The sequence below is a fragment of the Coloeus monedula genome (genome assembly GCF_965178545.1).
Source record: "Coloeus monedula genome assembly, chromosome: 19".
NCBI classification, from domain to species: domain Eukaryota; kingdom Metazoa; phylum Chordata; class Aves; order Passeriformes; family Corvidae; genus Coloeus; species Coloeus monedula.
In genome coordinates, this window is record NC_138799.1 from 9,838,591 (window position 1) to 9,860,998 (window position 22,408).

A 22,408-nucleotide genomic window follows, 5' to 3' on the forward strand; every position below is an offset into this window, starting at 1 on the left:
GGTTCAGGGACTGTGCTGTGCCATTCCAGGGTTTGGGAAAAGGCTGTTCCCTGAGGAACAGGGAGAGAACTGGGGCTGCTCCCCATCAGCTCTGCAGGAAAGAGAGAGATGTAACTGTGGGGTTTTGGGAAGGTCAGGGAGAGGTCCCTGCCCGGGGGTCTCCCAGCAGATCAGGGCTCCAGGCAGAGGAGCTGCTCCTGCCGATCCCAACACAGGCACAGATGGAGTGAAACAGCTCCTGTGGGGCCATTTCTGGGCAGGTGCAAAGGCCTGGGGAGCTGCAAAGGCAGAAATGAAGGTGCAACTGAAACTTGAGAAACCACTGGGATTTCTCAGCAGCTGAGTGAGGGTGTTCTGAAGCAATTCTGGATTCCGATTTACACACCCACATCTTTCTTTGGCCATAAGAGGACTTGTGTGAACTCACCCATGTGGGCTGCCCTTGCCCCAGCCCCCGAAACCCCTCCCACTCCCCAAACTTAATCCAGACTGACACCTTTAGGGCCCCAAAAAGAACAGCAGGAGCTGCCAGGGACAAACTGTGACTTTATTCTGTCTTTCAACATAGCAAATGGCATCTTCTCTAATATCACTGCAAAAATACTTTGCCTGGGTTAAAATAGTCTGTATATACTGTACAAAGACATAAGTTTAATATCTCTTCCTGTAAGTACATTTATACACATAAACCAGCATAAATTAGAAAAGGGACAAATGGGTATATAAAATTCTGGTTACATACAAATCTGATTAAATTAGCATTTATACTGTGGTTCTAACATAGAGTTTGTTAAATAGAGCCTTGTGCATACAGTACATTGACACCCCACCCAGACACAAATTGAAACAGGGGCCAGCTGTTCACTTACACAGAGGAAAAAGTGTGGCCCACCTTGGATTGCTATTTTTTTTCTCATCTCGGGGATTCACAGATCTGTTCTTCGAAACTCCTGGCTTTTCCAAAGCACCTCCCAGCAGCTGTCCTAAGCGTGGATGTTTTCCTTCTCCTCACGACCTCTTCGCCTTGCCCGGTTGACCTCCACGGCACAAGATTATCTACCAAAATCAAAACAGAAGGGCCTTACTTTTCCCAGCACCAGGGAGCGTTTCCAGTTGGTTTTACGCACACGGGAGGAGCAGGGGACGTCCCGCAGTGTTTTCCTTTCCACTCAAAGGCAGATTGGTGAGAGGTTTATTTATTTGCTCTCCCCCTCCCCAAATTGACAGTCCTGGGAACAGGAACCATCTGGCTCAGTGATAAGTGTGGCCTCTGGCTGGCACTGGGCTGAGCACAGCCAAGCTTTGGGGGAGTGCAGTCATTTGGGGTGAAATGCATTTGCATCACTAAGTGCTCCCAAAAAGCTCAGCTCTGGCGTGGCCGGAGGGAAAGATGTGTGCTGGGCATCCCTGTGTCGCTCCAAGGTCTCTGGATGGACCCCAGAGTTAAACTCCAACGTGTTAGACAGGATAAGGGGAGGCAAAGCCCAGCCTAAACACCAGCAAAGCCTCTGAGTGAAACAGTAAAGCAGGAGCAGAGAAGAACAGGCAGCAGCAGGACCCTGATTCACCTCCCATCCGCTACTCCTGCCATGGAGATCCCAGGTAAAATGTGCCCCTGCTCCTGGACGAGGCACGGGCAGCCCTGGCACAGATTTTTCCCAGCTTCAGCCTCGCCAGATCTGAGCTGGGAGGGATGTGAGCCCCACAGCTCCTGCTGTAGAGGGTCTCTGCCAGCTCCTCCTCCCAGGTCTGTCTCCACGAGCTGCAGGACCATCACTGCCAGGTTTCCAGGCACAAGCATTGACACTGGATGGCACAACTCCCAAGGGACCTCAGATAATGTACTGATAAGCTGGGCCTAATCCTGCAAGCCCCAGCTGCCCAAAATGCCAGTCTGAGCTACAAGTGCAGGAGCCAGGTTCTGCCAAACTCACTCATCCCCTATGAAACATAATTACAAGTAGAGCCTCACTGGAAAACCTGTGGCCTTTCCTCTGCTAACAGCCAGCTGTTGAAAAATAATCAGTTAAAATAATTAGTGTCCATATCCATGCCACAGAATGAGGGAAATACCATCCAGCGAACAGCCAGGAGACATCTGGGCCAATACTGGTTCCACAGAGCCAGAGATGTATCTGCAGCCTGGTTCCTTGTATCAAGATCCGTGGTCTGGGGCAGCAGAGGGGCGTGTGGACCCCATGATTTCTGCCCTGTTGTAGATTCCCCTGATTTTCTCCCTCCTACAGGCAGCAGCATTCTTTGGCAGCACAGAAAACTGCCCAAACCGTTTTGGAGCAGTCAAAAACCAATGGGAAGGAGTTGGTTTTAAAGAGTGATGCAGTATCAGTGAGGGGAAGCTGCCTTAGAAGAGCTGATTGCTATGTGCAGTCTCACTTGACTTAATGAAATGGCTCCCCTGATAAAGCCTTCCCCTCTGGGCCCTGCAGCCAAGTGCAGGATGGATCAGCTATGCCTGGAAAAGCACTGACCAACCTGCTTTGGAAATCACCTTTCCTACTGAATCCCAGAAGTTTTGGGAAGATCCCTTGGCTGCACTCCTCAGGTGCACACAGGCCGTGCTGCTTGCAGAATCCTGTAAGATTTCTTCCGCCAAACCTCACAGCACTACTCCAAAACTGCAGTGCCCTGTCTGGCCCAAACCACACCCCAGCAGCTCCCAGTACCACTGGAAACCTCACTCCCTGCTACACCCACAAAGCAGGGGTGGCTTCTCAGGCAGGTGACCAGAAAACAGCCCAAACTGCCACAGTTTTGCAGCCAGAGCTGGGTTTGCTCTTCCCACCCCGTAAAACCTTCTGATCCCGCAGGGTGAGGACTCTGCAGCCTTCTCCTGGCACATCCAGCACGGCACCCACGGCTTCAGCCCCCTGTCCCCCTCAGTAACACCTGAGTCCTCCCTGCCCAAGATCAGCAGTGACTTGGGAGTGTTTAATGCACCCCATCCACGCAGGAGTTGTCACTGAACTGGTTTAACCTCTTGCCGCGGGATCCTTCCGCAATCCTGGCACCAGCAGCAGCAACATCCACGTTCCCTCTTGTGAGGCCACTTTTTATGAGTCCTCCTTGGGCTTCTCATCTCCTCTCTGATCTGTCCCTCCTTCCACTTAATGAACAGGCAGTGTTTGACAGATTTTATGTCAGACTGAAACTGTTTTTCCTCACTCTTTAACAGCTGAGCCTCTGAAGTCTTGCTTGAGGTTAAGGGAAGACAAGAGGTTTCAAATGGGGAGAAACTGTGGGGTTTGAGTACTGCTGTTTCTCCAGAACCATGTCTGAGTTCAAAGCCATACCGTGGGCTGCGGGTGAATATTCCATTTTGTCACAAGTTTTGAGGTTTTTAAATGTCTTTTTGTTGCACACTGGAAAACAAACAAAACCCTTCCCATGTTTCCGCAAAGCCGAACGCTGTCAAAACATTTTTGTTGGATAAGGTCAGGTTTTCTCTCCCTCCTTCTCCACACAGGAGTGACCGATGCCTGAAACCCCCTTCACTGAGACTGAAGAGCTCAAGTGCTGAGAAAACAGCCAAGTTCAGTGAAGTCCAGAGCATCCAAACATCCTGAGTGCTCCCACTGCAAGGGGCAAACCCCAAACCCAAGAGCAGGAGCTTTATCTGGAAGCTCCATTTGCTCAGCCACTGTTATCAGGGAATATTTTTGGAAAGAGCCTTCCCTTCCCACACCACCTCCTCCCTAACAATACACATGTCATGGCTCTGTCAGGTTAATGACAGGACTTGGAGGGATCAAAGTTCATTTCACAAAGCACCTGCTGTGGTACAGCAGGGGTTTGGGGCTGCTTTCATCCAGCACAGTCCCAGCAGGAAGCCTCACTCAGGAGCAGCGTGATTCCTGCGTGCTGGCATTTGCTTGTCCCCAAACCACGAGTTCAAGAGCAGGTTTAGCAGAAAGAAACAAAGGATTTCTCTCTGTCCCTGCTGCTCCTTCCAGGGGCCTGGGCCATCACCTTCTCCATGGGCACACAGAGGGAGACATTTTAAATATCCTTCAATAATGGAGCTGGACAACTGGGAAATTCCTGCTCCCAGTTTGCAGCAGGGAACGTTACAGGTAAGGAAAGAAATAATCTGAGGGAGGGTTGTGTGAGTTGAGCTGGGTTCAGGTGGTGTTGGCTCAAAGGGAGTCATGAGCCAGTCTCCTTTAATCTAAGTAACACTTTGCATCAGCTCAGAGGAAGGTGCCTCACAGAGGTCAGCTCAGCACATGGAACGAATCCTGGGATAAGGTTTGTACTTCCTCCTTTTCAGGCAAAACTCCAGCAGCAGGATATGTAAAAATGAAGTAAGGAATTCCAAAAGCCTGCCAAGGCTGCAACATTACAATGTTCTGCTGCATGACTGCTATGAAGACACTACTGATTACAACCAGATCATAGCACAGACAAACATTTGTCCAATTAGGGGTTAGACACGTAATAAATGAGTGTGGAATAGGGAAAGGAGCCGGAAAGACACTGCCAGGCTGAAGTTAGATTGAAAAATCCACTAGCTCCTTCCAACAGTAACTGAGAAAGTGCCATATAAAAATCATAAAATGGTTTAAAACTCTGTTATTCCTTTCATCTTTGTGCTTGGAAAACGAGTTTCCTTCTCAGTTAGCTTGGAAATGAAGAGACTGGTGAGGTTCAGGTATGTTCCAGTTGCATTCCATGAACTAATACAACTGACTGAAAATGCAACGGGGTATTAAGTTTTTATTTCTAAATTGTTCCAATTAAAACTATTCCTGGTAATATTAGAAATCTGCTCAAGGCACAGAGGTTAGCTCTGGATCTGAACACCATTCAGCAAGTTTGTTCAGATCTATTTCTACTTAGGTTTGATCATTTTTGCCCCATCCCCAGCTGCTGTTTAGTGGGGGTGGCATTTTCCTGGCACTGTCCCTAGAACCCATTCAGTTATTTTAGGCTTCACAGTGAGCTGGGACTAGGAGGGGGCAATGGAGTATCTTCTGGGAGAGGTTACTACTCCCTTCTTAGCATGAGGGCTGCACTGCAGGTTTAGGGGTCCCGAATGCTCACAGGAGGAAACTCATTCTCATCGTCCAGACAGACTGGGCCAGTTGCAAACTCATGCTCCGGGATAACCTCCCCCCGCAGGGCTCCGCCGTCCTCCGAGTAACCTGGACAGGGGAAAACACAAAGTGTTACTGCAGGAAGGGATGGGAGGAGGCTGCAACAGGCAGCAGACACTGTTACCACCTTTTCAGCACTGAGCTGCTTCCTCTGGCTTCCTGGCAGAGCTCATGGAGTAAGGAAGAGGAAGGTGTCTCCACGGACACTATGGATTATGGATGAACTACACAGTCATCTCCTGTGGCAGCAGCTTTCCTCCTCTTGCCATGAGCCTGATCACCAATTTCAGAGTAAGATCTACATTTGTATGTGGATCTTAGACTCAGGAATATAATGAGAGAGCCACCCAGTCTTTTCCTGCAGCACTTTAGTGCAAGGTGTACCAGCTTCAGAGACTCTGAGGCAATCTCACCACAGAAACAGTGAGCCCTGACTTCTATACCCACAGAAGCAACTCCTGGAAACCACCAGCAGCTGCTGTCTGACAAACAGTGGTTACTGCTCTGCCCTGTCTGTGGCACAGCTCTGCACAGCGAGCAGAGCTGGCACAGGGGCCCAGGAAGCAGAGCAGAAAACTCCTGGCCTGTTTCTGTGGCAGGGGATGAACCAGGTGAGCTCCAAAGTCCTGCTGACCCAGTGTGCAGTGCACACAAGGTGATCCTGGATAAACCCTTGGAATCTGGGACGCTTTCCACTTTGCCCCAGGTGGTTTTGTGGCTTCTGCCCAAGGAAGGGCAGATGTGGTGCTTACCTGGCATGGTTGAAGTTGAAGGCACTGTACTTTGTCTGGCTACAGTTGCTGCATAAGATTGAGGTACTGGAGGCTGAAGGTCATTTTCTTTGTTCTCCTCCATCTTTCCTGAGCCAAGCAGACTAATGGTAGAGATCAAGAGAGGGGAGAAGAGTTCGTCCTGATCCCTGTTCCTCCCCAGCTCCAGCTAAGACAAGCTCATGCATCCACATCTCCTCGAAGCACATCACCCATCCCCATCCCTGCATGCAGCAGCCCCAGCAGTGCTGTGGACAGGGGAGCATTGTGCTCCACAAGGAAAGCAGGGGGTGAAGAAGGAGATAGGGAAAGCACCACTTCGGCTGGAGGACAATGCTGGCACAGGAACAGAAGGGAATAGATTGACCACAAAAGCTTTAGGTTACAAAGGCAAACAGTGTTTCTAATCACAGAGGGGGCTCCGAAGGGCTTCCAACAGGAGCAAACTAGATGGGAAAAGCAGCCCTGGCTAGTTTAGGATGGAGTTTGAGCAGAGATACCGTATTATGTAATGTAACTCATGACCCAAGGGCCCTTTTCAGCCCTCTGATGCACAGAGGAGCCCACATGACGAGGCTGGGGGCTGCGGGCGGCGCGCGCTGGACAGCGCAGCTTTGAAGTGCTTTTGTTTTGTGGCTTTTCCAAAAGCTGCTGGCACTTTCCTGGCTGGCAGCCACGTCCCAGCCTGGAGCACATGTTACATCTCACCCCACCCCAAAGGCTTCACATCTGGAGCCAAGCAGCCCAGATGTGTGCGGGGGGGTTACGTGCTTAATGGGATTTGCATATGGACTGAACAGTGGCGGGGGAGGCTCTGTTTCCACAGAATCCCAGAATGATTTCAGTTGGAAAAGACCTCTAAGATCTTCGAGCCCAACCTTTGACTGATCACCACCAGCTTGTCACTCAGACCAGAGCACTGATGGCCATATCCAGTTGTTCCTTGAACAACTCCAAGAATGGTGACCCCACCACCTCCCTGGGCAGCCTGTCCAACACTTAACAACCCCTTCCATGAAGAAATTCCTCTGCTTTGGCACTGGGCTTTTGTTTACAGAGCTCACAGTGTCACTTCACACCATCCTACCCCCAGCAAGCTCTCCAGCACCCACTCCAATCTGGAGAAGGTGCTCTGCTCTCCTGCTACCACAGTGGTCAGAGCTCTGCTGTGGGGGCACCTCCTAAGGCACAGCCTGCCCAGTCTAAGCTGGCATGTCCCATAGCTCCCATGGCATCTGAGATGTCTCTGGTTTCTGCTGCAAAACCCCCTGTGTCCCTGCTTCCCACCCACATCTGTCAGCTCAGGCAGCTCAAATCACAAATTCAGTTCTAACTTTCTTGCTCCTACAGCTCCGTTTTGTGCTGCCAGGTGAGATTTCCTTTCATTTTTTGAAAGATCAGCCTCTGTATGAGGTGTGAGAGGAGGCAGAGTTACCTGTGATTCTTAATTAAGACACACTCCCCTCCATCCTGTGGGTCCAGGTTATAGATGTAGAGATGTCCATCTGATGTTGTCACCAACAGCCGAGGCAGCTTCTGAATCCTGGTGGGAAAAGCATCCTGAGGCCAAAACCCTCACACACACAGACACAGCAGCACTCACACCATGTGCTCTGAGGCAGGGGGATGAGACAAGGCTGGCCTGGCCCAGGGGGCAGAGGTCAGTAGGGTCAGTACGTACGTGGAGAGGGCACAGATGTTCCTTTGTCCGGAGATGTTCAGCCGGACGGTGGCAAACGCTCGGTCCTGGCTCATCATGCCCGACACCTGGGCAGGGAGGTAGTTGGTGGCAGCCTGGAACATCTTTCCCATGTAACCACTCCAGGTTGGAGGCTCCTCTGGCCGACTGAGGGGGTCACAAAGCAGTGTCAGTGGGGTTACCATGATCAGGGTGACAAAACATCAGGGACAGACCAAATGATCCTCATCTCACACAGGTGAAGGGTTTTTTGGAGCACCTGTACATTGTGCACCAGTGAGGCTGGAAGCACAGGGAGAAGGCAGGGGACAGTGGCACCTCATAAACCCAGAGAGGCCCAGAGAGCCTGACAGCAGGGGTGCAGTGTGTGGCTGTTCCAAGGAGTGAGTCCCTCAGGACACAAAGACACTCTGCAGCTGGTATTGGTCATGGAGAGTACATGGTGAGGACATAGGGAGCAGCTGAGTAAACACAGACCTTTGAAGCAAAGACAGCCCTGGGCCAGGCAGGTTAAGCCAGGCTAATCCCTCACCTGTCTGTGAGATGCTCCAGTTTGAAGATGTGCACGGTCTCCGTGTTGCTGGAAGCACAGAGGAACTGGGAATCCATGCTGAACACCAGGGAGCTGATGTTCACATATCTAGAGCCGAGCAAGGACAAGACTGGTCACTCCATGGCAATTCATGAAAGGGGAACTGCTGGGTTTGGCTCACGGGGAAGTGGATGGGGAGGAAGGAGACCCATCCACGGTGAGGATCATCCTGCACAGCTGCTGCTGAGCCTGTGGGCTCACTGCACAATTCCTTAATCCCTTTGCTCAGAGGGCTGGGGGTAACCTCAAGCTAGTGACAAACAGCCAGAGAGGTGGAAATGTCCTTGCTCACAGAGCTGCCTGTGGAGGGAACATCTGTGCCAGTCTCATTGCAGCTTCTGCTGCTGCAGAGACCAGGGAGGATATCCAAAGTGCTGAACAGTGGGATACAAACAGCATCTCCTGCACGCGTTCAGCAAGACTGAGGTCTCTGACAATTTTGGGGACTTCATTATTTCAAATAAGTAAAAAGAAAGGACAGAGTAAATGGAGTGACCCCATGTCTCTTCCCTGCTCTGTGACACACTGAAGGGAATCACTGAGCTGGGCACAGCCTGGCACAGTGACATTTCGAGCTGATACGTTTGCTCTTGTTTTCCTTCTGCAAAAGATGCCAAAGCCACCAGGATCTGATGTTGCCCTGTGTCCCTGTGTTTACATTTCGGCTCTGGGAGCCCTCTGTGTATGTGTCACTGCCAGAAGAATTAACTGACCTTTTCATCCCTCGCCGGAATTCACAGAGCTTTTGCCCCCCAGGAATGGAAAATACACGAATGACTGTGCCCTGCAAAAAATGCAAATGGAAATATCACGTAGGAGCAGGCCAAGGAGCCCGAACCCTTTCCCTGACACACCCAGGAAACTCAGGATGTGCAAAGGCTCCTCCTGTTTGCTAGCTGGGCTCAGTCTGATCCTGATACACTGATCAGCCAGCGGTCCCTCTGTGCTGGCTGTGTTTAAGAAGGAGCAGCTCAGGGGTGCTGATGCAGCCCTGGGCAGAGGGAAGGTACTTGCAGCCATACTCACTCACTTTTTCAGAAGCACTGGCCAACTTGGAGCCGGTGGAGTTGAAGGCGAGAGCAGCCAGAGGCCCGTCGTGGGCAGGAATGGTGCAGGCTGTTTTCTGTAAGGCACAAGGTAACACAAGGCGAGTGCAAAGGGACAAGCTGGTCCTTGGACTGTGTGAGGGCAGGGCATTCCTGCCTCGCACCCTATCCAGACCTGCTGATATGGATTCATGGGATCGTCCTGTGCTGATGGTATCCCTTCAACAACCTCAGCAGTTTATCTCTGCCCTGCCTTGAGTTCATTCCCCACCTACTACGGCCACTGTGATTACAGAACATGCACCTCAGGGGCAGAGAACCTCAGCTTCCCGCCTCTCCAGGGTTCGGGATTGTGCCTGCACCCTCTCCAAGGCCTGGCACTTCTTTGCCAGGATGAGAGCTGGCTTCCCTGCAACTCTGTGCTGCACAGCAAGTCCTGCTGCAGTGACACCACCTGCAGGGAGCCCCAGCCCTCACAGCACCTCTTGCAGCAGCAGCATTTTCCCTGTGTTCTGCTCCTCCCCTGCTGCAGATCCTCAGCTCCCGCTGTACATACAGAGCCACCAGCCTTATGTAACCCAAAGCCCTGGCATAAACAGCAGATAATCATGACCCTGCATCCAGCCAGGGACAGATTTCCTAAGAGGACTTTGGACACTTTGCCCTCTCTGTGACTTTGGATCCGGCATCCCTTCCAGCCCACAGTGCGGCAAAGCGGCTGCTCCGGGTCCTGTGCTGTGCCTGGAGCAGCTCCAACCCCCCCGACCCACACTGGTCACATCACTCCCAGGGGATACGCTGCTGACGCTCCCGTAGCAACCCCAATGTCAGCCTGGCAGTAGCCCTTGGGCTGCAGGGCAGTGGGTCACGTTTCCCCGAATATCCTGTGCTGGGAGATGCGTGCCCTGATCTCAGAGCTGTCTATTCTGAGCAAGGGGATACGTCCAGATGTACCTCCCAGGCAATTCCCTTGCACTCCAGCTCTGTGGAGTGTATTTATTCATCCTTCCCAAGGGCCCCGTTGGCTTTGCTGTGGCTCTGTTTGTTTTCAGCCCCTGCCGGTATCCAAAGGCTGAGCTTCGCACTTACCAAAGTATTTCCGTCGTAAAGCGCGATCTCTCCGCTGGTCGCGCTGCCGGGATAAGCCAAGTAGGAGTTGGCGTGGTTGATGGAGAGAGCACACAGACCTGGCAGGGGGACAGGGACACGGCTGAGGCTGAGCGGGGGGAGGGCAGAGCGGGGCACGGCGGGGGTTCAGGCTCTGGCTCATTCTGGGGCTGCCCGGGCCCGGCGCAGAGCGCTGGGAATGCCTCGGCCGTGGGGACATCTGCTGGTACGGGACAGAACGGCGGCTGTGCCCTGCCACCCTCCCCGGTCCCCGAGCACAAGGAACCCAGACCCGGCTCTTCAGCACGCTCTGGGCTTTCCCCCTGCATTATCTCCCTGGAGAAGGCAGTAGTAGGTGCATGAAACAGCGAAGGACGTGTCGGTCTGAGGGCTGACAGCACTCCTGTCCAGACACATCTGGACACGTCCAGATGTGCACAGGGTGTAGGTGCCGGGTTGGAAGCTCAGAGGAGCAGCACGGCGTAGGTGCAGCCCCGTTGCAGCCTGGCTGAAGGCAATGCCATTTCCTTCTGCTCGGAATGGAAAAGGGAAGCAGAGAAAGACAAAGGAAATGCGCCAGCTGTATAGGGAGTTTCCAGCGGACAAGGAACTTGAATGCAGCGAAATTTTAAGCACAGGGGGAATTCATCCCCGTAAGACCCATCTGGGTTTGTGCCAACATGAGCACAAAGGTTCCCAAATGCTCCTTTCAAAGTGGGCAGGAATTACAGGATGAGACAGGGATGGATGGATGGATGGATGGATGGATGGATGGATGGATGGATGGATGGATGGATGGATACGTGTGTGGGTACATCCATCCGCTTGTCCCCCAGGTGACCTCGGAAAAGAGGATCTCTTCCTGCTGCTGGCTGAGGATGCAGCCCGGTGAATCCTGTCACATACGAAACGTGCCTTGCTCGCTTCCTGCCCCACATCCTTGCACTCACAGCCCTCCCAAACCCGACTCCAGGCTCCAGCACGACCTGAGCTTCCTGACCCGCGGCGGGGGTCCCACCTAATCCCACGTGCGGAGGAAGTCGCGGGGTTAAAGGCACCGGGGACGCTGCCGCGGTCCCCGAACAGGCCAGCAGGACAGCCACACACCGCACGTAGACGCACGGACGTGTCGCGCCATGCAAGCCCCGTGTCAGGACATGGCCCTGGCCCCCGCCCAGCAGCAGCGGGGAAGGATCGGCCGGAGCTCTCGTTTTAGGTCATTGTTTATAACCAAACAAAGAGACCGTAGCGGAGCCAGGAGCTGCAGGATCAGCCAGAGGCCCCAAGGATCCGCTCCCCATCCATCCAGAGGCATGCACATCACGCCAAGGATGGCGCATCGGGAGAGGCATGAGGAGCACGGCAGCAGCGAAGTGCAGGCAGTTAAAAGGCAATTAAAGAGGGAGGGATAGAGGAAGGCAAAGATAGCCCAGAGACTCTGCTGCTGGGATGAGCATCCTGCCTTCTCTGGATGGTGAACCCCCGGCCCAGGCAGCACGGGGGGGATCAGTACAGCCCTTTCAGAGAGGATCAGGGAAGGCTGGAGCTAAACAAAGCGAGCTCTGAGCGCCGGGGTGAGTCACCCGCTCCCTCTGCTCCTCTGGCCGGGAGAAGCGGCTGGGAAACCAGGCCAGGGGAAAACACAGATGTGAGTGTACTGGGCTGACCTCAGGGACACTCAAAGAACAAGGATCACAGGGCCACGGGCAGCCTTTGAAGATGCTCCTCTGCCGTCAGCAGCCCCCCAGCCATAATGAGGGTTGGTGCTCGCAGTGGTGGGCTCAGGAGGGAGGAGGCAGGCTGGCACTGCTCGGGATGGCATCTCTGGGAGTGCCACGTCAGAGGTGGCTTCCTTGAGCAGCACGGAAAAATGTTACTGTGTCCAGGAAGCCTGGTCTTGCCCTCAGGCCAGCAGGTCCAGGCACATCCAGGGCTTGGGGGAAGCCACATGAGGTGGTTTCCAAAGCTGCAGTCATTCCCAAGATGTGCCCTCATGGCACACATGTCACCACAAGCACTGTGACCTCCTTGGTTCAAATCCTGCCCCTGACATGAATCACATGAAAAACAACCGACTTGGACACCATGGGTATTTTCCTCTCCTACATGGAGGAGGCTGGAGCAGGAGCCAGGTGCTGGCCATGAACAACCAGAGATCTCACTGTGACTGGCCAGTGTGGCTGCAGCAAACCCTGGTCCTGCTTGTGCCGGTGTCACCGTGCCCAGGGCACACACTTCAGGGGGGTGGCACATTTTCCATGTGTTCCTACATCCCCCAGCACAGATCCCCACTCCTAAACAAGTTGCACAAAGAGCAGTGAGACTGGACTGCCCTGACCTACTGGACACACTGTCCTTGGGGTCAAGCTTGGGACCAAAGCAGATGGCCCAGGGACAACAGGGGCACTGCACTTGTCACTCATTTCAATGACAGCTGCTGCAGTAAAAGGGGTTTAAAACACTAAGCCCATATGAAGCCTGTGATCTGCAGCATCCCAGTCCTGTCCTGGCTGATTGATGCTGCTCTTAAACCATGACCTGATCCTCCAGCCCCTCTGTAGAACAGCTCCAGGCCTTAGTATCCCTGCCCATCCTGCTGCCGGGCCTTCTGGGGAAGGTTTTAAACTTTAATTATATTTGCAGCATTTAGCATGTTTAATCCACACAGAGAGCCCATCTGGTGAGACCTGAAGTAGGTCAGGGGAGCTGCTGGAAGAGCATCCCTTGAAAGCCCCGAGGCCAAGCGTGAGCACATCAGCAACTTCCCGAGCACCCAGCCATGAAGAGATGCCCGAGCAGGATGGCACAGCAACGCGGGCACCCGGCCAAGCTTCCCTCTCTGCTGCTAAAAATAGCTCCTCTCCCAGCAGCAGGAAAGCCGGAATCACCCCGTGCCACACACACAGGATCTGTGCTGCAGCCACCTGCCCTGCCCCTCGTGTTTGCAGCCTGCACGGAATAACATCAGGTGGCTGGGAACTCCCTGGCAGGGATCGGTGCTGGGCCTGGCTGTGTGCTCTGTCCCTGGTGGTCACCTTGGAGCTGACCCCAAGGGCAAGTCAGACCCGCTGCCCACCTCTACTCTCCTTTGATGCATCTGCTCTGGACAGAGCAGGGTTTTGCTGAGGACAGAACTGGGTCACGGCACGAGGTCTGACAGAGCTCAAGCAGAGTTTGGACAATACTCTGGGCACAGGGTGGGATTGTTGGGATGGTGCTGTGCAGGGCAAGGAGCTGGATTCAGTGACCCTTGTGGGTCCATTCTAACTCAGCTTATTCTGTGATTCTCCAAGCCTGACTGACTGCCTCCATGCATTTCTGGCCTCCCAGTGCTGGATTAGGCTACACAAGCCACATGCTGGTTTAAATTCTAACACAATGCTGTGGCTCTACAAAGCTCAGTTTCACAGCTCTCCCATGCTCACCTGTCGTGTTGGGAGGTGTGTCCAAAATAGTCTTCAAAAGCTTCATGTCCTTAATGTTATGGATGTAAATCGACTCTTCCAGACAGACCACCAGCCTCTGCAAGGACACAGGGGACATGCACAGAACCTCACCAGCAATGCCTCTGGCTGCTGCTCCCACACTTCCCAAACCCAAACCTTCACTATCAAACTCAACAGGAGTTTCCCACACACTGAAATGTAACAGAAATGTGATCTCTTCTGCTTCTCCATCCCCTCTCACACTTGGGTTTGTATGACTCTTGTTTTGAGAGTTTTTGCATCTGGTCTTGCTTTAGAGAGAAGATAAAAGATCGTGACTTCTTCTCTGCTCCTCTGCATCTTCCACATCCCCAGGAACAGGAAGACCCATCAGAGTTACATCCCACCACGGGCCTTGATTGCCATCTATCCCTCCCCCAACTTTCCTTTGCAGTTCATAACAAATTACTTTTTGATCACAAAGACCTGGCAGCAGGGAGGCTGCAGTCCTGCTGGTCAGTGTGCCTCCAGCTGGGAACACAGGTCCTTTGCCCTGACTTCTTCCTGATTTGGGAGAGAACACGGAGGTGCTGGGCCTGCCACTGCTGCTAAACTTCATGCATCTGTTCAGCACAACAATGTTCCTTTTCCCATTTGGTGTCAGCAGGGAAGACTCAGCTTTATGTGCCCTGCAGAACTGCATAAACACAGAGCTGACACATTTGTTCAGGGACAGTCACCCTTGCATCATCTTGGCTGAGGGGCTGGGATTTCCCATGTTCAGGTGCTTGTACCTCTTCTGCTGACCCCGTCAGGGACATCCACCCAGCCATGAGGAGCAGCCAAGCCATGGGGAGGAAAGACAGAAAGGAAAAGGAAAGCCTGATGCTGTACCCTAAGCACTGGGCCACTGTGGCCACTCAGCTTCATGTCTCAGCTTGGTCCAGATCCCTATGTGTCACCACAGAGGCTTTTTGCACAGTGGCTTTTTTTGGGACCAGGCTTTGGGTCTGGCTGAAGGGCTGTGCTTTGTAAGCCCAGCAAGTGCACAGCTCCACCTCCCTTAGTGTCAAGTGTCCAGAGGCACTGAAAACATCCCAATAAAAGCCTAAGTCCAGACCCCATCCATCCTGAAGCTGGAGCACCCGAATCCATCTACAGGAAGCCTCCACCTTTTTAGAAATGAGGCCACTTATTTAGTATCTAAATGTGGAGCTTAGTCACTAACTTGAAACACCCACATTAAAAATCTCTGCCTTGCTCCACCATTACTCTCAGATCAAACTCTTTCCCACTTCTATTCCTGCTAACCACAGCATCTGGGGCTGTGTCAGAGCCATTTTGCATTTCCAGGAAGACTTTGCCTTTTCTACAGTAAGAGCCATCCACTTGCAAGCAGAGGAATATTTATACAGCTGATTTGGGCAAAGCCACCATGCGCTTTCCCAGAACGGGCTGCTCTTGATGTCCAGGTGAAGAGAGGTTTCCAGATGATGGCAAAGCAGCAGCCAGAGATGCTGGCACCCACAGGGACAAAATCCAGGAAAGTTTGGGAGGTGAAGAGGCAAAGGAGGTCTGGACAAGCTGAGCATGAGCTGGAGAGGGCTGGTTGACCCCTGCCACCCTCTGTGCAGCCCTGTGGCCAGGGGAGGGTCAGTGGGATGGGGTTTATCCTCACTGTGCACACAGACAGAGCCTCAGAGAAGGTGCTGGTGCTATGATTGCTACACAGGGTCATGACACTGCTAATTGTCCAAAATGTTACTGCTCACCAGCTCGTTCTTTAGTTTCACATGGATCAGGTCAGACAACTGAGCTGTATTTGGGGGCTAAAATGGGTTTGGACACAGCCAGATAAACACCTCAAACTTCTCCAAAGAGCTCAGCAGGTCTTCAGCAGTGAATGAAAACCCAGGAACTTCCGAGCAGTCTCACAGCACAGTCTGATTCCCCACTTTGAGACAAATCAGGATTTACCTTAACACACTTCAGAGTTATCATGAAGCTTGGAACTCAGGATTCCCACAACAACAACAACTGAGGGATTTGCTTGTTTGCACAGTGAGGACTTTCTCACAGAGAGATCAAATTGAAACATGCACCATTTGTTTGAGACCTGTTCCTGGTTAATTTGTCACCATCTTCCTGCGTTAACGCCTTGTCTGGGATTTGTCCTGTGAACTTCCAATGGAGTTACAGCTTTCCTACAGCAGCCCAGGTAAGCGTTCAAGTGTCACATGGACAATCATAATGGCCAGTTGAAATCTTGAACATAGATTGAAACAATGATTTCTCTTCAACCTACCCAAACTGGGAAGGTTTAGATTGGACTTTAGGAAAAAGTTCTTCATGGAAAGGGTTATTAAGCATTGAACAGGCTGTCCAGGGCAGTGGTGGGGTCACCATCCCTGGAGGGATTTAAAAGATGTGTGGATGTGGCACTTGGGGACAGGGTTTAGTGGTGGCCTTGGCAGTGCTGGGGAATGGCTGGACTTGATGGTCTTATCTGTCTTTTCCTGCCTAAATGACTCCATGATTCTGTGTTTCTAAACATCTGTAGCATCTTCAAATCCCTCCAGGTGTGTCTGGGGCACAGCCAGAGGATGAGCTCAGCTCAGGATTTGAACCCAAGCTCATAACGCAGCCAAGAAACTGGGACTGTGCATCACCCTCAGGCAGCTCCAGAGCAGCACACGGGGAGTAGCCTGAACTTATTTTATTCACACTGATCTCCCAGAGCTGCTCAGCAGAACCTCCCAGTTTATTTTTACACACACACACACATCTATCTGCAATTCAAAGGAAGTCTCTCTTTTGCCAGTTTCACTGTAAGCTTAAGTGAAAAAAATCAATTTAGGACAGATTTAATTGTAGTACAGGAACTCCTGGTCAAAGACAGCTTTACTGGAAGCTCAGCCCAGAGAGACCCACTGCAGGTCTCACTGTTGCTAACTGAGGAGAGGCTGATTATATACAATTACCCAGACTGCTTATTTCTTCATTGTAAAATGTCCTCTGCCTCTTAGGGCATATACTTGGAAAATAATTATGGACAAAAAGATGACTTAAAATCCTCCAAAAGAGCTCAGGGCTGCATGAGGCTGTGTCAGTTCAGAGAATAACACTCTAAAAGCCTCATTCTAAGTGGCCTGAGTGGGTTTTATACCTTGAAAACCAAAACAAGGCTGCTGGCAGTACTTGGAAAGCAGCTTTTTGCCTTATCCACAGAGTTCAAGTTACTCCTGGATTTTTGTAACCAACTCTGAAGGTCTCATTTGCAACCAAGATGGCAGACGTGGGCCTGAAGTCAGGATGTGGAATCCAAGGGAAGGAGGAAGATGAAAAGGTGGTTTTTTGGCAGAGCTGTCCCCTGAACAGGCACGAGAGCAGATGACAAAAAGCCTTTGTGTATCTGCCACCAAAACAAGGCCTTGGCTTCATTTTCCTCAAGGAAACAGTGATGGCAGATGACACCCACAGCCCTCCTGCTCCTGTGAGGGGCCTCTCGTGTGGGGCTGGGAGGAGTGGACAGGCACCCACCCCTCCAATCCCACTCACAGTCTCCCTGCAAACCTCCCCAGGATGGTCCCGGCTGGAAAGGCAACAGCAGCAAAGAGCCAGAGTGGGATAACTCTGGATAACCCCTCTCACCTGCCGGTTCAGCCGGATGGACAGGATGTGACTGGAATAGCTGTAGTTGCAGATCTCTGTCCCTTTCTTGAAGTGGTAGACATTCATTTGCTGTGGCTTGGCATGGCTGACCACAACCACAAGGCTGCTGGAGAACAGACGCTCCACGATGTAAACATCTGGGATTTCATCTGGGCACACAAGGAGAGCAAGGCAGAGCCTTCAGCTTGGTTTGACTGAAGCAACAAGACTCAGCTCAAGAGGGGATCGGGTTGGAAGGCTCAGTGCTAAGGTGGTCAACATCTGTTTCTTAGAAAAATTTCTCATGCCTGGCACAAAGTAATTAGGTCAGAGCAGGAAGGGGTTAAAGAACCCTCCCCTGAAGGCTAAAATGAAGACAGTTCTCTTTGACAGTGCTGCTGTGCCTCTCTCTCCTGGGCAGGGCCCAGCTGAAGCTAATCCTCGGGCTCTCCAGCTGCCCTTGATCCTTGCAAAGGGGATATAAAGGGAGGAGCTCCCTCGATTTGGTCAGGGAGTGTGAAGGCTTTACTGAGGTGAGGTATGAGCTGGCTGTGGCTCAGTGTTTCTTGTGTGTGGTGTCTGGTTTCTCCCAGCCTCCCTAGGGAAGCAAACAGTGGCTGGTCTGTCTGGGATGACTCTTGCTGTATGGAGAAGGCACGAGTGCAATGGTCCTGTGGCCCTGCATCTAAATCCCCAGGGACTGCAATCTCCAGTGTCCCCAGCCCAGAGTGATGCTCAGTTTGGCCTGGGCTGTGTTGGAGGAACAAAGGCTGCCTCACAGTTGTCATGTGGGACTGGTTGTGCCTCAGCCTATCACCCTGAGTGTATCACCAGCAGGGACCTGCTTCCCTTTGCCTGACTCTGGGAAAGCAGCTTGGACCCTGCTCCAGATGAGGCAGCTGTGTCTGATTGCTGAGGCTCCTTCTGTAGCCACTGGAGAGGGATGAACACATCCAGCTGGGAAGTGTTATCTTCAGTGCATCTCAGCTGAAGCACTTCTGGCCTGAAGCAGCCTGGAGTCCGTGTTCCATGAGGCCAGGCTTGTTTTGGGCTGTTAAGTGTGTGTTGCATGCTGCTGTGAGCACAGCTAAGAGCTGCAGGCCTGCTGGGAATGACCTTCTTTACATGGAAAACCTGTTAAAAACATCTTGCTCATAAATACCGCACTGGATTAAAAGCCTGGGAGTTATCTAGCAGCTGTGCTGGAAGCCTGTGGGCTCCTGCCCATGTACCTGAAACATTCTAGTGGGAAATTGCCTCTGAATGCTAGGCTGCAGCACAAACTACTGCTTAAGGGTGACAGCAGGGGAAAAGAAGCTGGGCTCTAACAAAGGTGAAGGATTCCCACCAGTTGAAAGCACTGCTGGTCCATATTCCTCCCCAGGTAAACAGGAGACTTACTGCTTTCATGGACCTGGTCCAATTGCTCCACAGAACTTAGGGAGAAAAGTCTGTATCCAGTTGTGGTTCCAATTGCCAGGGAGCTGCAAAGAGAAAGCAAAAACCTGCTAGTTCTGAGCTGAAGGCCTCCAGGTGATAGCAGGAGTCCCTGAGGGATGGTGCACTGGTTTTGAGTGAGATGGGATTTTTTTTCCACATTAGCTTGTATGGAGCTGTGTTTGGGGTTTGTGCTGAGCACAGGGTTGATAACACAGGGATGTTTTTGTTACTGCTGAGCTGTGCTTACACAGAGTCAAAGCCTTTTCTGCTCCTCACCCCTCCAGTGAGGAGGCTGGGGGGGCACAAGGAGCTGGGAAGGGACACAGCCAGGACAGCTGACCCCAGGGACATCCCAGGCCACGCAGTGTCAGGCTCAGTGGATAAAGAGGAAGGGGAGGACATTTGGAGTGATGGCCTTTGGCCTCCTTGCTGTGTGTGATGCAGCCCTGCTGTCCCGGGGATGGCTGAGCCCCTGCCTGCCATGGGAAGTGGGGAATGAATTCTTTGTTCTGCTCTGCTTGCATGTGTGGCTTTTGCTGTAATTATTAAACTGCCTTTATCTCAGCCCGTACATTTTCTTACTTTTACCCTTTTGGTTCTCTTTCCACCTCACTGAGTGAGGAACTGGCTGGGGTTAAACCCTGACATAGAGGAAATGAGAAGTTCCTGGCACAGCAGTCGGTGAAGGCACAACTTCAGTTTCCAACCTAAATAATACAGAGTAACCAGCTCAGGAATTCAGTTTTCCATTGGAGGCTGTTGCAACCTACAGAAGGCAAGTACCCTTTGAGACAGCAAACTCATCCTTTCCTGTGGCCCTGATCTGTACCCTGATGGTACAGATCTGCCTGGGAGGATCTGCAGACAGGACCCGTGGGACACAGAAGGAGCTGTTTCCTAAGCCAGGGCTGATCCACCTGTACTGACACAGTGACTTATCTGGGCTGTGGAACCTTTGCTCTCACTGCTAAGGGTAGTGGGCAGAGTCCTGTCAAGTGCTGTCTCTGCCCAGTTCCAGATGTAGCAAGCAGCAATATCTAGGTCTTAAACTAGCAGCTAGCCCATAATAGCAATGCACAGCGTTTGTGCTGGCGGCAGTGACCAGCAGGTTCACGTCAGCAGCACATCCACGTCCCTCAAAGCACCCTTTGTTTGGGCACAGTAACGCAAAGCAGGGTTGCAAAGGAAACGGCATTTCCAGGTGTGAAGCTCATATCTCTGATTCTTATCTCGTTCCCCACGATCTGGGCCGATCCTGGCTCCAGGCTACGGCTGCCACATCCGTGTGTGGCTCACTGCTTCGGGAGGTTTTTGTTGTCCCGCTTGGAAACGGTTCTTAAATAAATTGAAGCAGGTAAACCACACGTTAGCAAGGGTGTGAGGCTGAGAGGCTCCAAGGAACGCGGGCGTTATCCCGAGGTGGGGCGGTGCTCTGGCACGGGCTGCTCACCAGGAGCCTCCCGGGGCGGTTTGGTAGCCCTGGGAAACGCTAGTCACCTCCGAAGTGGCCACACAGCGCTCAACAGACAAAGCCCTGGGAGAACGCCGCGGCTCTGGCCATCCCCAAACGCTTCCCGAGCTGCGGGGGAGGCAAAACCCGGCGGTCGCTCTGAATTTGCCTCCCTCGGGCTCGCCGGGACGCAGCCGGGGGCCGTGGCGAGTGTTTACCGACAGCCGGCTGTGCCCGGCGGGGCCGGGGCCGCTCCGGTGGGGATGAAGCGCCCCGACCACGGCCCCTGTGTGTGTGTGTGTGTGTGTGTGTGTGTGTGTCTGGCGAAGGGGGGGTCCTACAGGGGCCATCCCTGTGGGGACCTGTAGCGCCACGGGGGCGCTGGGACCCGCCCCGCTCCGGGCCGTGGGGCCGGACCAAGCCCGCCCGGTGCGGCCCGGCCGCCGTCGCCCCCCGCCCCGCGGCGCCCGCCCCGCTTACGTGCAGTCCTGGTTGTAGGAGAAGCAGCTGAGCGCCGCGGGGGCCCCGGGGGCCTCGGCCGCGGCCTCCATGGAGCGGGCGCGGCGCCTCGGCCGCTGCGGGCGCCCGGCCCCGCTCCGCCGCCGCACGGGCGGTGCCGCCTCCCATTGGCTCGCTCGCCGCTGTTGGACGCGCGGAGTGACCTATCGGAGAGGAGCGGGCGGGGCGGGCCCGCCCCCCGGAGCTGCGGAACCGCCTCCCATTGGCTGGCGGCGCGGAACAGCTGCGAGTGGCCACGTGGTGATGTTGTGGTTGCATCAGACGGGCGCGGGCAGAGGTTGGGGAGCGCGTCTGGGGAGCGCGGCCGGAGCGGTGCTGCCGAGGCGGGACAGCGACAAGGGGCTGCTGGAGGGGCCTGGGGTGGCCTTAGGCAAGGCATGGGCGAGGGGGTGGGGTGGAGAAAAGTGATGGTGACACCGCGGTGATACCAATGACCGGAAAACGAGTCAGTCCGCCTCTCCACTTCCTCGGCTAAACAGTGCTTTGGAGAGTTGTTTTTCCCTCTTTACAGCATTGGCACCCTAAACCTAACGGCATTTGTGCATTACTCCTGTGCTTAACATCTCTGCTGCCTTGGGGGGGGGGGGGGGGGGTTCAAATCTACCAGGGAAAACACAAAGGGAAATAAGCCCCTGAGGCAGTCGCTAAATGACAAATATTCCAGGAGTCAGTGCAATGACATTACCAGTGCACAGAAACGCAGGGGCAGAGCCTGCAAACCCCCTAATTAGATGAGTAATCCTCATGTGAGTGCTGAAGTCATTGGCCCCAGATCACTTGATGTGCACCACAGGACTTTTGGAAAAAGAGCCACATGCAATACCATCTCCATGAGGCATATTCCATGTGGACACATATATCTGCCTGGATTAATCCCCCTTTGCAGCGTGTGGGCCTTGGAGTGTCCGTAATATTCCCTTGTGAGGGAGTTTGGAACCTGCAACTGTGAAGATGATTGATTTTGGGGAGGAAGTAGGAAAACACACATCTTCAAAACACCGTTTTTGATAGAGGTGGATGGTGGATCATCCCTAGGACACAAAGCACCTGAGTGACACTGCAGGGGAATAATTTTAAAGACATCATGTTTGGGGGGGGGAAACATCCTCTTTTCCAAGGGGCCTAGTAGAAGTTCTAACAAAACCCAAATATGAAACAGAAAAGCTGTTTTTGAATGTCCTGAAATTGTCCCTGTGGACCAGCATAGTTCGATTTTGAAACAGGGATGTCAGACAGGAAATGGGGTTGTGGAGCAGGAAAAAGTTTAAAAACAAAACAAAGCCCTCCAACAAACAAAACCAGGGAGACAGTGCCTAGTGTTTAAAAAAAAAAAAAAAAACAAACGGTTTCTGAGCAACGGCTACAGCTGGATGTTTGCTGCTTGGGCAATCACCATGGTTTTAAAATGAAACCTTGATAAAGCACCCAAGACTTGGGTAACACAATTGTTTTTGCAGCTTGACAGATGCAACCATGTTGGTCAATCCTCCTTTGAGCTCACTGCCTGCAATGGCTGTTTAATCAGTAGAGGTGGGAGAAACTTGTCCTCTGCTACAGCGTGAAAAGCGCTGGTGGCCTTTGGAGCAGGTTGAGTC

At 52.8% G+C, this 22,408-nt stretch overlaps 1 protein-coding gene and 1 pseudogene across 4 annotated transcripts; both read right to left on the reverse strand.

The window, feature by feature from the left end:
* Window positions 1-533: 533 nt before the first annotated feature.
* On the reverse strand, window positions 534-20,905 carry WIPI1 (WD repeat domain, phosphoinositide interacting 1). Of its 3 annotated transcripts, XM_082293828.1 has the most exons (13): window positions 20,775-20,905; window positions 18,806-18,888; window positions 17,405-17,574; window positions 13,754-13,850; window positions 10,311-10,408; window positions 9,206-9,298; window positions 8,889-8,959; window positions 8,116-8,223; window positions 7,566-7,730; window positions 7,320-7,427; window positions 5,867-5,988; window positions 5,062-5,162; window positions 534-1,056 (listed from the first exon to the last, which is right to left on the reverse strand). In XM_082293828.1, the coding sequence occupies exons 1-13, from the start codon at window positions 20,843-20,845 to the stop codon at window positions 1,009-1,011; spliced, it is 1,335 nt and encodes a 444-aa protein (XP_082149954.1). In that variant the 5' UTR covers window positions 20,846-20,905; the 3' UTR covers window positions 534-1,008. The 3 variants fall into 3 exon arrangements, 2 of the variants coding, with proteins under 2 accessions (XP_082149954.1, XP_082149955.1); XR_014226948.1 differs by lacking the exon at window positions 534-1,056 and having other exon boundaries at window positions 5,867-5,974; XM_082293829.1 differs by lacking the exon at window positions 534-1,056 and having other exon boundaries at window positions 5,867-5,969.
* On the reverse strand, window positions 1,087-5,031 carry LOC309580092 (annotated as a pseudogene). The gene has a single exon. The product of its transcript is annotated as an uncharacterized misc_RNA (transcript).
* Window positions 20,906-22,408: the final 1,503 nt, after the last annotated feature.

What these genes read in the sequence shown, in the direction of transcription:
- WIPI1 (XM_082293828.1), bottom strand. Translation starts at nt 20,845, where the DNA reads ATGGAGGCCGCGGCCGAGGCCCCCGGGGCCCCCGCGGCGCTCAGCTGC. An exon ending in GGACCAGGTCCATGAAAGCA is followed by an intron (nt 17,575 to 18,805) that starts GTAAGTCTCCTG and finishes TTGTGTGCCCAG; the next exon opens with ATGAAATCCCAGATGTTTAC. An exon ending in CCATCCGGCTGAACCGGCAG is followed by an intron (nt 13,851 to 17,404) that starts GTGAGAGGGGTT and finishes GTGTCCTTGCAG; the next exon opens with AGGCTGGTGGTCTGTCTGGA.